Below are 12,954 nucleotides of genomic sequence, written 5' to 3' on the forward strand. Positions count from 1 at the left end.
AATTTTCAATTATGGGACCCAGAACATTTTTATTTTCTCTTTGTTGCAAAGTGAATTAATTGAATATGACAGTTAGTTGTACAAATTAAGTTCTTGTGAGGTGCTATAAAAAAGAATCATAGAAAAGTAGGGATGGAAGGGTCCTCCATAAGTCATCTAGTTCAACCACCTGCCTGAAGCAGGTTCATCTCTATTCAAACCATCCAATGCAAATCCATAATGTAACATCTTAGTAAAACTACACACTCATGCTTTGCACAACACAAAACATAACACCTTAACCCACCACAGGTAAAACAGGGGGACCATGGTGTCCAACGACCTGCTTCTGTAAAGGTTCTTAATATATTCTCAAGAGATCCCAGGAAGTGCCATGCCCTTTACTACAGAAGAAGGGCAAAACCCCCCACACTTCATACCAATCTGACAATGAAGAAAAAGTGCAATGGTTTGACACCATTTAAAACTAAGCTTTAAATAAAGAACTTAAACCGAAAGAGACTTGGGGGTCATGACTGATCACAAGATGAACATGTGCCACTAATGCAATGCTGTAGCCAGCAAAGCAAACAAAACTCTGGCTTGCATGTACAAATGCATCTTAAGCAAGACCCAGGAAGTCATCCTCCCACTTTACTTGGCCTTGGTGAGACCACAGCTGGAATACTGTGTCCAGTTCTGGGCTCCGCAATTCAGAAAGGATGTGGAGAAGCTTGAGAGAGTCCAGAGGAGAGCCACATGAGTGATTAGAGGACAAGAGAGCAGGCCTTATAAGGAGAGGCTGAGAGACATGGGACTCTTCAGCCTGGAAAAGCATAGGCTCAGGGGTGACTTGGTGACAGCCAATAAGTATATAAGGGGTGTGCATCAGGAACTGGGAGAGCATCTGTTCACCAGGGCACCCCATGGGAAGACAAGTTCCAACGGTCACAAACTCCTGAAAGACCATTTTAAGCTAGACATAAGGAAAATTTTCTTTACTGTCCGAGTCCCCAGGGCCTGGAATAGCCTCCCCCTAGAGGTGGTACAAGCACCAACTCTGGGTACTTTCAAAAACATCTGGATGCCTATCTTGCTGGGATCATTTGACCCCTGCTGACTCTTGCCCCTTGGGCAGGGGGCTGGACCTGATGGTCTTATAATGTCCCTTCCAGCTCTAATGTCTATGAAATCTATGAACTTAGGTATATCATTCACCATTCACTAAAGGATTAACTTTTCCAAAATAAGGTGGTTTTTGGAAAATAGGTGATCTATAAACATCTCATGGTCAGCTAGTGTGGTAAGTAAGACCTTATGCAACAAGCAAAAGTGTCAAAAGATATTATAGAGGCCATAGAGAAGCAGCTACAGAGAAGAGAAGAAGATCAAGTAGAAGCATTGTGTGAGGAGTTAGACAGCTGGCAACAGAAGTACTTTCAATTGGAAAAGTCTTCAGGGAAGATGATGGTAGTAGAGATGGAAGCAGGCAAAGAATGGGAGAGAGAAGTTAAATTGATTCAGGTCAGCTTGTTTTTCATTGAAGCAGAAACACAGGCCTGACTGAAAAAGGCAGAAGATGAAAAAGGACAACCGGAAGAGAAGATACAATCTACGAGGACCCTTCTGGAAGCAGGCAAGGCAAGAGAGGCAGCAAAGTATATAGCATGGGACCATCTACAGTCATATGTACAAAGCAAAACAGATCAGGTCCTATCATTAGAGCAGGAAAATAAACACTTACAGGAGCAAGTGGACCAAGCTAGTACAAAAAGATAGGACAGTGGTGAGAATAGGACAGCAGTGAGAAGCACTACATGCACAACGCTTGCTAAGATGGAGGGGAAGCTGCAAGCCCTTCCGGCCACTAATCAACTGCATGAAAAAGTGGCTTTGTTGGGACTGTTCTTAACAGAACAGGTAGCAGCAGCTAGAGCAGAGGGTCAGGACCACTTCCAGATGATAGAGGCATCGAAAGGAATCTTAATTGAGACCAAGAAACAGCTAGAGGCCACAAGGCTAGGAGCCCTGAAGTCTCAGGAGAGCAGGGAACTACCCGAATGCCCAAACATAGGGAGTCCAGAAGATGAGAGAGGGCCAGCTCAGCGAGCAAAGAACACAGGGACAGATTGGCCTTTAGAAGTAGGATCCCCACCTGGACAGGAAGAGGTCTGATCAGTAATGCCGGGGTGTCTGGATCAGAAGTGGGGCAAGTTGACCAGCCAGCACAGATCAGAAATAGACCAACTGAGGGAGAAGCTGGGAGAACTTACCAGCCAATTTAACACTAAGGTATCGGTAGTAACAGACTGCATCCAGCAGTTAGAAGTGGAGCTGGCAGGTATGGCAGCTAAACAAAAGAAAGAACAGCCTCAGGTAAGAAGCGGAGGCAGGGACCAGTTTGAGCATAGCTGCACTCAGAGGGTGGAACACCCAAGACGAAGAGGACAGGGAGTAAGGGTGGGCTAATCCCAGGCACAGACCGAGTCAGATAAATGCTTCAGAAAAGAGAGAGTAACTAAGGCCACAGTGGCCAAACAAGTGAGAGGCATAGAGGATAGAAGAGTGGAGCAAACACCCAGAGACACTTTGGAAAGGGTAAAGCTGTTGAGTCCTGTTTAGGGATCAAGCCCATCCCAAGGGCCTTACCCTGCTAAAGGTAACCAGACAGAAAGGAAGCCGAGGCCTGGGAGAAGGCCCCAGATATTTATTAGTAACTTCCTAGGTCATGAAAAATGGTGAATGGTGAAGGAGCTATTTGCAGGGAAGATAGGGGGTGTCGCTTATGTGACTGGGTAGAGGAAGGTTGATGGATGGCCCACAGGCCAGGGAAAAATTGAGTTCTGGGACCAGGAACCCTGAGAAGTGGGGAGGCAGAACATACAAATATATGGTCTAGTCAGACCAGAGAGAAAAAAAAGATGACATCCCCAGAGACAGAGGAAGATAGAGGTCCTAGGAAGGAAAAAAATCTTCCTGATATCAGAACTAAGCGGGTATTTGAAGAGAAAAGAGAGCCAGTAAGAGGCCTATTATGGGGCAGGAAGCCCCAGGGATTATGCCAGGGGATGGGGATGGACCAGGAGACCAATCCCTTGGCAAAAGTTTCAGCCATCTGAAGCCAAGGCAGAGGACCAAGGGAGGACCAGAGAAGTACAAGGATTAGCAGGCTTCGAACCAGTCGCCAGAGAAAGCGATGTAGGAAACACCTTCTAAAGTGGGAAATCTTGGGGAAAAGGTGAGCAGGAGGTGCCTAAAAACCTCTGCCCCCACTGTGTGTGGGTTAGCAAGAAGCCAAAGGGAAGCTGAGAGAAGCCTCATGAAAAGAAGTCTATGACATAATGAGTGAAGACCTGCTCAGGTGAGTCAGGGTGTTGAGGGGGGAGGTATGTCACAGGGGACCAAAGGGTGCCTGAGCCTTTAAGAACAGAAACAGCTTAGCAAAGGAGCCTGGCAGTTACATAAAGCCCCACAACTTCAGGTTGCCTGAGTAACAGGCTAACAAAGTATTCGCAGGCATCTGCAGGTGGCCAGCTTACCGGAAGGAGTCAGGGCCCAGGGCACATATAAGCTGGCTGAGGCTGGCTGGGGGTCACTTGCAGTATGGCAACTGCCAGGAAAAGATGCTCCTGCATAAGAGAGCAGCCCAAGGCATCTGGGGCTTGATCTTTGCTATCTCCAAATCCAGTAAGACTCTAGGGGCTACAAGGTGCCCAGAGATAAAGGGGTCTGGTATTCCAAGCGTGGGAGTTGGCCCTCTTAACGGGGCAGCGTGCTGCTTTTATTATTAATGTTATGTTGTAGCCCAGGGGCTTAGGTTTGTGTTATTGTTTGAACTCGTGGACCAGGAAGAGGCTTATAGGGGAGGAGCAGGCCTCATTGGGGGCACATGATTTTGTAGAGCCCAGCGCCAGAGGGGCGCGAGCTGCAAGGGGCTGGAGAGCCCAGCGCCAGAGGGGCACAAGCTGCAAGGGGCCAGAGAACCCAATGCCAGAGGGGCGTGAGCTGCAAGAGGCCGGAGAGCCCAGCGCCAGAGGGGCACGAGCTGCAAGGGGCCGGAGAGCCCAGCGCCAGAGGGGCACGAGCTGCAAGGGGCCAGAGAACCCAGCACCAGAGGGGCGTGAGTTGCAAGGGGCCGGAGAGCCCAGCGCCAGAGGGGCGCAAGCTGCACGGGCAAGGGGCCCAGTAATAAAAGGAGTTTGTAGGCTAGTGCCTCAAAGCCGGGCCCAACACAGTGGATCTAAGCTAGAAGGCCTAGCTATATCAAAGGGGTGGAGTCCAAGTAGGCCAAGGCCCCAGCAGAGCATGGAGTGTAGTAAAGGGGTGGTTGGAGCCATGCAATTGGACTCTAAGGCCTGAGGTGCCTCGTGCAGCAGTGCACTGAAGAGAGGCCTGGCAAAGGGCCTACAGATCAGAGAGCTTGAGTAAGATTCAACAAACCAGGACTAAGTTGATGCTTGTGGGCAGCCTCCTGAGTTATTTTTCCATCAAAGACATGGCAGGAAAGATATCAGGGTGCCCTTGGGGCAGAGCTTGCATGCTCAGAGAGCCGTCAGGGGCATCACGGCCACCCCTGGGGATCCCGCCTCATGACGTAGGGTAATATTGTCACATTCTAAGTACAACTCCATAAACTTACCCTTCCAAGTGAGTAATAATTTTGGCTTCATTTTTTGGGTCTGTAATTTGAGCCACACTACAGGGGACCCAACAGAAGGCAAGTAGGCTATACCTTCTAAAAATGTGGCCTTCTTTTGGTGTCTTCAATTGGTTACTAAACATTTAAAGCAGTGACCTAAATTAATAATCCTTTTTGAACATTTAGGCCCAATTCTACCTTCAGTCAACCTCTTTGTAGAGCTATAATTAGGGACAATATTTAGAATAGGAAAATAAAATCCATCTATTTTCATTTAGAATATTAAAACTGAAAGAAGTGGTCCCAAAACTGAATGTGGTTACTACTGAAATAATAGCAAGCTGTTAGAGTGTATTATTATAAGCATTACCTTTACAGTCACTTAAAATTGAACCAAAGGCACTGATAACTATATCTGCTTTCAGTCGGACAATTTGATCCTCATCTTCTTTCCAGTTTCCATCTTTATCTTGCTCAGTTCGAACAAACTCCATGGCAACAATTCGTCCACCTTTCACCACAACCTTCCAAGGGGAGAGGAAAGGCAGAAATTCACACTTTTCTTCTTTTGCCAGTTCCATCTGTGGAGTGAAAAATCAAAATAATACAAATGCTATTATGTCTTCATTAAAGGTTTTGATCCATGATACTAACAAGTGTTCCAGATTTAGCAGAAGGTGTCTATGTATGGTATGTAGGTAGACTACTATTATTTCTTTTTTTCAATTTTTTTCTTCTTTCCATTCTTCCACTCTTGATTTAGATTGCCACAACTCCTTTGGTGGTGCTGGAATTATCCTGTGTAACATGATATGTTGTTCCTTTAAGAACAGCCCACTGTTACCACATGAGCAGTACTGATTCCAAACCAGAACAGAGGCTGAGACAATTAAAAAAACCAAACAACCCCCCCCTCCCTCCCCCCCCAAACACAGTAGGTAGAGCTGGTAGAAAAAATTAGAAATTTTTCTAATATTTTTGTGGGAGGGAGGAAGGTATAATATGCTTTTTTCACAACATTTTATTGTGGAAATTTTCATTTTCAATTAATATTTTCCATGTTCTGCAATTTTGTTTAAACCAACAAGTTATGGGAAAACACCTAATTTTGGGGGGCGGGAGAGAAAACAATCAAATCTCTTCATTTTGGAACTCTCTCTCATGTTTTCTTACTGTTGCTAAACTGGACTAATTGTGAAGATTTAAAAGCACTGGATCATTTTAAGGAATTTTTATTGGGCAAAGGAACACATGCTGAAAGTCTTAAATCCTGAAAATTTCCATGAAAAGTACCCCATTTACTTTCAAAAGTAAAACAGAGTACTCTTCCGTTCATTTTAAAAGTGCTATTTCCCCCCATCCACAATAAGAATACTTCCATTACTGACATTTTACCAGTAAAAGTGATTGTAAATAAATAAATAGGTTCCCAGGAATTGAAAGGATCTCTTTGCTTTTTGGCTATAAACAGACATTACCAAATGAAGCAGATCAGCATACGTGCCCTGATACAACTGATCCACTTTATTAGGTACCACAGATGTTGCCTGTTGTCCCACTCCTGGGGCTTCAGGGTGCTGACCCTAAAGGACAACTGCAAACCAAGGCACACTGGGCTCCCATCATCCAGACACACACCCCAGGAACCCTCCTCTGGCTTTAATTTGCATGTGTAGCAGAGTCTCCCCTGCAGCTGGGACCCCTGTCAGCTGACAGGGCTCCCAGCCACAGAAGTGCGACCCTGGATCCCTGAGAAGTGTGGCTGCTGTGATTCACAAAGCTCAGGGGTATGTGAAATTCCTGGGCCCACACAGGGCTCTAGGTCCTGGCTGCACGTGAGGACTCTGGGTCCCAGCTGTGCATGAGGTGCAACAGGGAGCCACGGCTCCATCGGATGTGGGGTCTCTGGGTCCCAGCTGCACATGGCTCCCACAGCTGGAAACTCCCTCAGTAAAGGGGGCTCCCAGCTGTAGCTTCCTGCTTCTTGCTGATACAGGGGAGCCCAAGATCAGGCTCCCCCTACACAAGCAATACAGTGTGATTTGATGTAATGCACAATTTCACAATCACACATCCTGCCATGCATGTGTGGCATGGCAGGAGGTGTGATCATGTGGCTCACACGTTAGATCCAACTGTGCCTTTACCTGCATGTCTAGAGAAGGCCTTGTCATACCACAGTTTAGGGCATTTGTGACATGACAAGCGACATGGATATCTGTATGCTTGGGCTTTGTGCCACCATAACAATGGACATATAAACAACTTTTATGGACATATTTATCTTACCAGCCTTTGAGCCCATTCAGGCTTTTAGTATTGCAGGCAACCACACTGTACAATCCCCTTCACAAACTTACCAAGCTCCACCCTAAAACCTGTTATATTTCTTGTTGCTCCAGAACTTCACTTCTGGAAGCTGGTTTATAACAATCAATTTTCAGCTTAAATTTATTCATGTTTAATTCATACCTATCTGTTTTTGTGCCAGCATTGTCCTTTAGTTTCAGTACCTCTTCCCCTTCCCTGTCATTTCCCCTTGTCATAGATATATATTTATACAGAACATTAATGTCTCCCTCACTCTTCCTGTATAGGATTAAACAAGGCAAGCTCTCTTAGTCTCCTCTTATCATGGAGGCTCTGCAGTTCCCTACTAGCCCTTCTATGCACCCACTCCTGTCTGAACTGAATCTTTCTTGAACAAGCATGCCCTGGCCCAAACTGTACAAAGTATTCCAGATGAGGTCTCATCAGGGCCTTGTACAAAGGTAGTAGTACTTCTGCATGGGCAGACCTCTGTTTCTCCACACCCCATTTTTCTCACACCTTTTTACTGTTTAAAACAAAAGCATATATTTTAATCATTAAAATATAAAGGAAAATGCAGGGTTTTGCTTTTTGGTTTGTTTTTTTTAAAATCAACTCTCACTCCCTCTGTTAATGTAAATGAAGGGACAGAAGTAAAAGAGTAAGGAAAGAACATAAAAAGCTTTGCAAAGAAACCACCTTTTTTGTTTTTAAAAACAAACATTGGCTTCATTTTGAATTCTTAATTAGAAAGGAAATGAATGTATATTGTGTTCAACAAATTCCTATGGAGAAATTACAATGTGATAATGTTGGGTGGTTTCCTTTAGCAGTGTGCCCAGAGATACTCTCCCAATTGCAGTATGTTCCTGAAAAGGGTACTAGGTGTACTTAGCACTGATTTAATGGTGGTGGTCTCAGGATTGTCACAAATATTTTTTCAGTGCTATATCTACAGCATTTTCAATTCTGTATCTACCTCAGAAACATTCTTTTTGTTCTTTACATGCATTTTATATAAGATTGGTTAAAAACAGAAACAAACCTTACAGCAGGTACTGGAATCCAGGACTCCCCTTCCTAAGAGAGTGTCCTAGCTAACAGACTACAGAGATGGACTGCCATTTGTTTGTTCTTGTGATCTCATGACTTCTGCATTTTTGTCTGCCCTGAGGCTCAGATTTAGCAGGAGGGATGGAGAGTGCCCTCATCTTCAGCCTGATGGTTAGGTTACTCTCCTAATAAGTGAAATAGCTAAGCTGATCACCCTTAGGGGAGAAGGACCTACAACCAAGGTCTTCCTTGTCCTGGGCAAATACTAAAAGGCTACTGGAAAACAGGTGGGTGGTGCCCCCCCCCCCCCCCGCCCCCTTCTGAATTTCTTATATTGGAAACTCAGTATATAGTCGTCTCAAAAGAGCTAGTAAATGGGGATGTGTAATAGATAGTTTAATGTTTTAGTGTTTCTCACTGGCTACATCCAAGTGTATGGGACTTTCTGAAGTCCCTTTACAAGTGAATAGCACAGCAGAAGTGACTAGATCATTTTAGGTCTGTCTATACCACTCCTCCAGTGTTTCTGGGGTGCTGCCCTCAAGCAAGCCCCATACATGCCAAATCCAAAACTGAGACAGTGAAGCTGCACAGGACATACCTGACTTCTGCTCTCGACAACAGTCAGACCAAGAGCTTAAGAACGGCATTTGGGGGAGGGGCGGGGGTCCCCAGTATGAATTACTGCATTTGCCACATGTGGAGTTTGCTTGAGAACACCCCCCCAAACACTGGAAATGGTGAAGAACTAAGCCCAATAACACATTTAAGGTGTCTAGAATCCCCATAGAGCCTTTCTTCCCTCCTCTGTAAGCTTTATTCACATAAACTTATGAAAGTGAGGGAATAAAGCTACTGTAAATTACAGCAGAATCTGATGCTTCATTCCTTTCCTTGAGGCACAGACATAACAAGAAAGTTCTGCATCCTGGGCAGTAACAGCAAGCCAGGCCAGCCCCCGTGATAGCTCTGGTCTTGCGCTCCCTCTAAGTCACACTTAGGGCACATGGCCTGGTTGCCACCTATACTTATGCTATTGCCTTGAGGCACATCCTGAGTCCCTTACCCAGGCATTTTCTCAACAAGGAAAAAAGTGCATTTTTAACCCATGTTAAAATAGTTTTCATTAACTACCATGGGTTAAAATCCTAATAAGGAAGAGCAATCAAAATTTTAACTTATGCTATCTGGCCTAGGCTCCCCACCAGGTTAAAGCTACATCATATTTTTTCAAGTAGGATTTTAACATCATCTAGATAGCATAAGGACACAGAAAAACCTTCACTTGGGGTGATTTCAAAACAGGAGGGGGAGCTGCTGTGCACAGCAGCTGTTCTGCCCTCACAGCCCTGTCTGTGCTGGAGCCTGTAGTAATGCAAATGTAGTAAAACTGCTCTAAATTTAACCCTATTTCATTCAAGGTTTAGGTGATTTAACTCACTTGTATCTACATGTTTGTGAGCAGTAGCTCTCTCTTCCTTTTTCAAAGCTGCTCCAAATGAAAGTTTGTCCATGCCCCGAGTTACATTAACATGGGTTAAAAATATCCTTTATTTTTTCTAAAATCTCTCCATGAGATCAACTGGTATTTTGTACAGGCAAAGATTTGCAACTTGGTCACATCTAGTTATGCGATAAATCTCTTTTGTACATTATATGCTCCACAGCATCCCAACAGCATTTGGAACCTTAATAATGGGCATGTTGGGGTGGAGACCATTTTTCCTTTATTAATTTCTAATCTACTGCCTGGCTTGACTAACAGGTTGTAATAGGGTGGTCTGTCCCTTTAAGAAGGAACAGTCAGACCAGTTGGGCAAGCTGAACATTTGGATAATGAGGGAGTGTCCCACTGAGAGCCTAAAACCCCAGGAGAGACAGTGAAAAGTCAGCAAACAATGAGGGAACAGTTTGCATGCAGGAAGCAAGCTGTGAGCAGAACAAGCAAGCTATCAAGGAGGGGAGAGGCTGCTGCACTGGGGTCAAAACCAAAGTATCAGAGCTTCCTAGTACTGGAATAGGGCAGAAGGGTTTTGTTTTGTTTATTTGTTAGTTTCTTCACTGATCAAATCCTGTGCTTTATTTGGGAGGACTAGCTGAGGAGCTCCTCAGGGAGCAAAACCTGCCTGCAGAACCCAGCAAGCTAGGCCACCCGTTACACAAGGGTACTGCACACTTTTCTGAATTGACAAATTTACTGAAATAAAGATCTGGTACGCTGACCAGGGATTTCTGATTAGTAAGGAGCTGAACATCAACTCACTCTATTCATAACACCTAATTTGGTATGCCCTCTTCACCACCGCCTCCCCAAACTCCTGTCTTCCTTTGTAGCTAAAGGGTTCGCTTTATGGCAAAATAAAATAGGAGTATTCTCCTATGAGAAACTGATTGCTTTTTGTGTACCTCTAGACCCCTTGTGTAATGATTGGATCTTCAAGATGTACAACTTCTCTTGGGGGGGAGGGAGGGGAAGCAAAGGAAGCACCATTTTCACACAAGTTCCATCACAGAGGTACATTGCATGTTCCATTAATGTAAACTATGCCACAACCCAAGGTATGCGCCACATAAATTAAAACTGAATAAGCCCACCAAATTGTAATAATTTTTAACTGAAAGAAAAATGGTGAACACACCAATCAGTGTGCTTGTTTCTGCATACATGCATGTGCATGAGAATGTACACTGATGCAAAGGTAAACTGAAAATATTTAATTAAGTTAGAAAGACATGCTGAATAACACTACTCACTAGGCTTTGGTACAAATTAGACATATAAATAATTTTAACTAACTTCTACAAGTCTTTAAGTTCCCAAAATGTGCTTGGATCATTGAGATTCACTAAATATGACCCAGAAGGGTACCATTCTGTGACATCATAGACTCCTGAAAAGTCACGTGTAAGGCTAGAAAGGCTCATAAGGAGTCACGTATGTTACATTCTTTGATCTCTAGGTTGTCTATGTGCATTTAAACTTTTCCCCCAGTGTTATAGTTTATAAAGGACTAAATTCTGCCGTTATATATGTAAGTACAAATCTTACTGACTTCATAGGGAATTGCAAAAGCATAACTGAAGGCAGAATCTGATAGAGAGATAATACAAAAAGAGTTTCCACTGTTAAATTTCAACATCATTTTTATATATTAAATTTCTAGTAACAGTATTTTAGGCATCTAATACACTTCTGGGCCATGTATGAAGAACAACAATTAGTGATCCCCTCATAGAATTGCTTCTATTACTACTACAAGAAGGTTACAGTTGTTCCATTTTACCTCCTCTGGGACAGCCCTGATATTAGTGAATCCCTTTCTGAAGACCACATACACGCAGCGAGCTCCACAGCGTAAAGCAGATGTTGCACAGTCAAAAGCAGTGTCTCCTGCTCCAAGTACAATCACGGTTCCATGTATTGATGGCAATGGAGAGCGACAGGCACACATTCCTGAATGATGAAAGGAAAACCCCATTTTCAAGTAGAGAAACCATTTCTGCATGACAGCTCAAAAGGTACTTGTACTCAAAGAAGTGTAAAATTGCATCTTGCAGTTTCCAAGCATGGAGTGTCACTATCAAATTATTCTGCTTCATTGAAAGACAGTTTTATTCCCATTTTTAAGATATGCTCATATATATAATTTCATACTCAGTATGCCAGCAGCAGTGCCTTCCTATCTTGAAGGGATATGAACTACAGAACATTTTTAAGATTGTGTAGGTCTTTCCAAATTGGAATCAATCATTTTAAGATCTTTATAGCCAAAAACAAAACTTTGGGTTTTTTTCCCTGCTATGCATTATTCTATAAGTAAAAACAAATGGCAATAGTTTAAAAAAAAATTGCCATACCTTTACCATAGCAGTAGTTTAAAAAGAGCATTACCCTTCATTTTTAAATATTTTTTTATTTGTTTAGAGCTCATATGATAGTTTAACCATGTGCCCATTTGCTATACTAATTTTTTACAAGGCACTAACAATATTCTGGTTATGACATGGTTCTCAGAACCCATTCCACATGACAGCAGTAAGAAGATTATTACTATAATACTTTTTAGGAGATCTTCAGGCAAAAATGTTTACCCTATACCAGCTTCTACAGGCTATTTTGCAAAAAAACTACATGGAAAAAATGATGACTTTAGGTGTTCATTATCCATGGGCTTCTATTTGATGATTCACTTATGAGAGAGATTCTTAAATGCACGTGCTCCATATATTGGATTGCACTTTAACATCAGCTTAAATGTAACTAAACTGTTGATTAGACAAATTACTATAATTTTTTTAATGATACCATAAATACTATGAAGTTATAATCTCACTGAGTCAATGATGATTTCATTCAGAAGAGTTTATGTTGACCATATAATCAGTGCTCTGTAACTCTTAACTTCATGCTATACCAGCTGTGAATTTTCACAGCAAGAACATATAGAAGTACAAGTATTGATTTCTTTCAAGAACACAATTCTTTACATTTTGACCTGCAAAAGAAAACAAAAACAAAAACAGGACATCCTAATACACAAAACCCCTTCGCTTTCAGTAGGTGTGAGAGTTATAGCAAAAAATGTCATATTTCTGTATGTGTCTGTCACAGAGCCTCCATTAACTTTTCTATAGATCTATTTCTGTCTAAAATCATTTATCTCTTACATTTCTTAAATGAATTCACTCCTATTGAAAGGTGGTAAATTGACAGAAACTGAAATGAACTTTTATTTTTTAAAGCACAAGCACAACATGAGATAAGGCAGTGTAAGGTATCTTCCTGGCACCATTCTTTCCTGCCTGGAAAGAAAGACCAGCTCAAGTAGCAAAGTACCACTCCAGATCAAGTAGATCTGTCACAATGCCCATTCAATTCTTTGTTTCACTGTTAATTCTTTATTTCTCAATCCTGCATAGGTGCCTGGGGGGTTGCCCACAGGTAGGAACTTGCAGTATTGAGGCCTAAAAGT

General features: G+C 43.0%; 1 protein-coding gene across 4 annotated transcripts in view; it reads right to left on the minus strand.

Moving 5' to 3' along the window:
- The window catches only part of DPYD (dihydropyrimidine dehydrogenase), a 701,931-nt gene that overhangs the window by 352,548 nt on the left and 336,429 nt on the right, over window positions 1-12,954 (minus strand). For all 4 annotated transcript variants that reach the window (XM_019479122.2, XM_006265262.4, XM_014599709.3 and 1 more), the window contains 2 exons: window positions 11,266-11,435; window positions 4,989-5,199 (listed from right to left, as the gene is read on the minus strand). In XM_019479122.2, coding sequence (XP_019334667.1) covers window positions 4,989-5,199; window positions 11,266-11,435 — 381 coding nt within the window. The remainder of the gene's footprint in view (window positions 1-4,988; window positions 5,200-11,265; window positions 11,436-12,954) is intronic.

This window comes from Alligator mississippiensis, chromosome 5, assembly GCF_030867095.1.
Source record: "Alligator mississippiensis isolate rAllMis1 chromosome 5, rAllMis1, whole genome shotgun sequence".
Classification (NCBI taxonomy): Eukaryota; Metazoa; Chordata; order Crocodylia; family Alligatoridae; genus Alligator; species Alligator mississippiensis.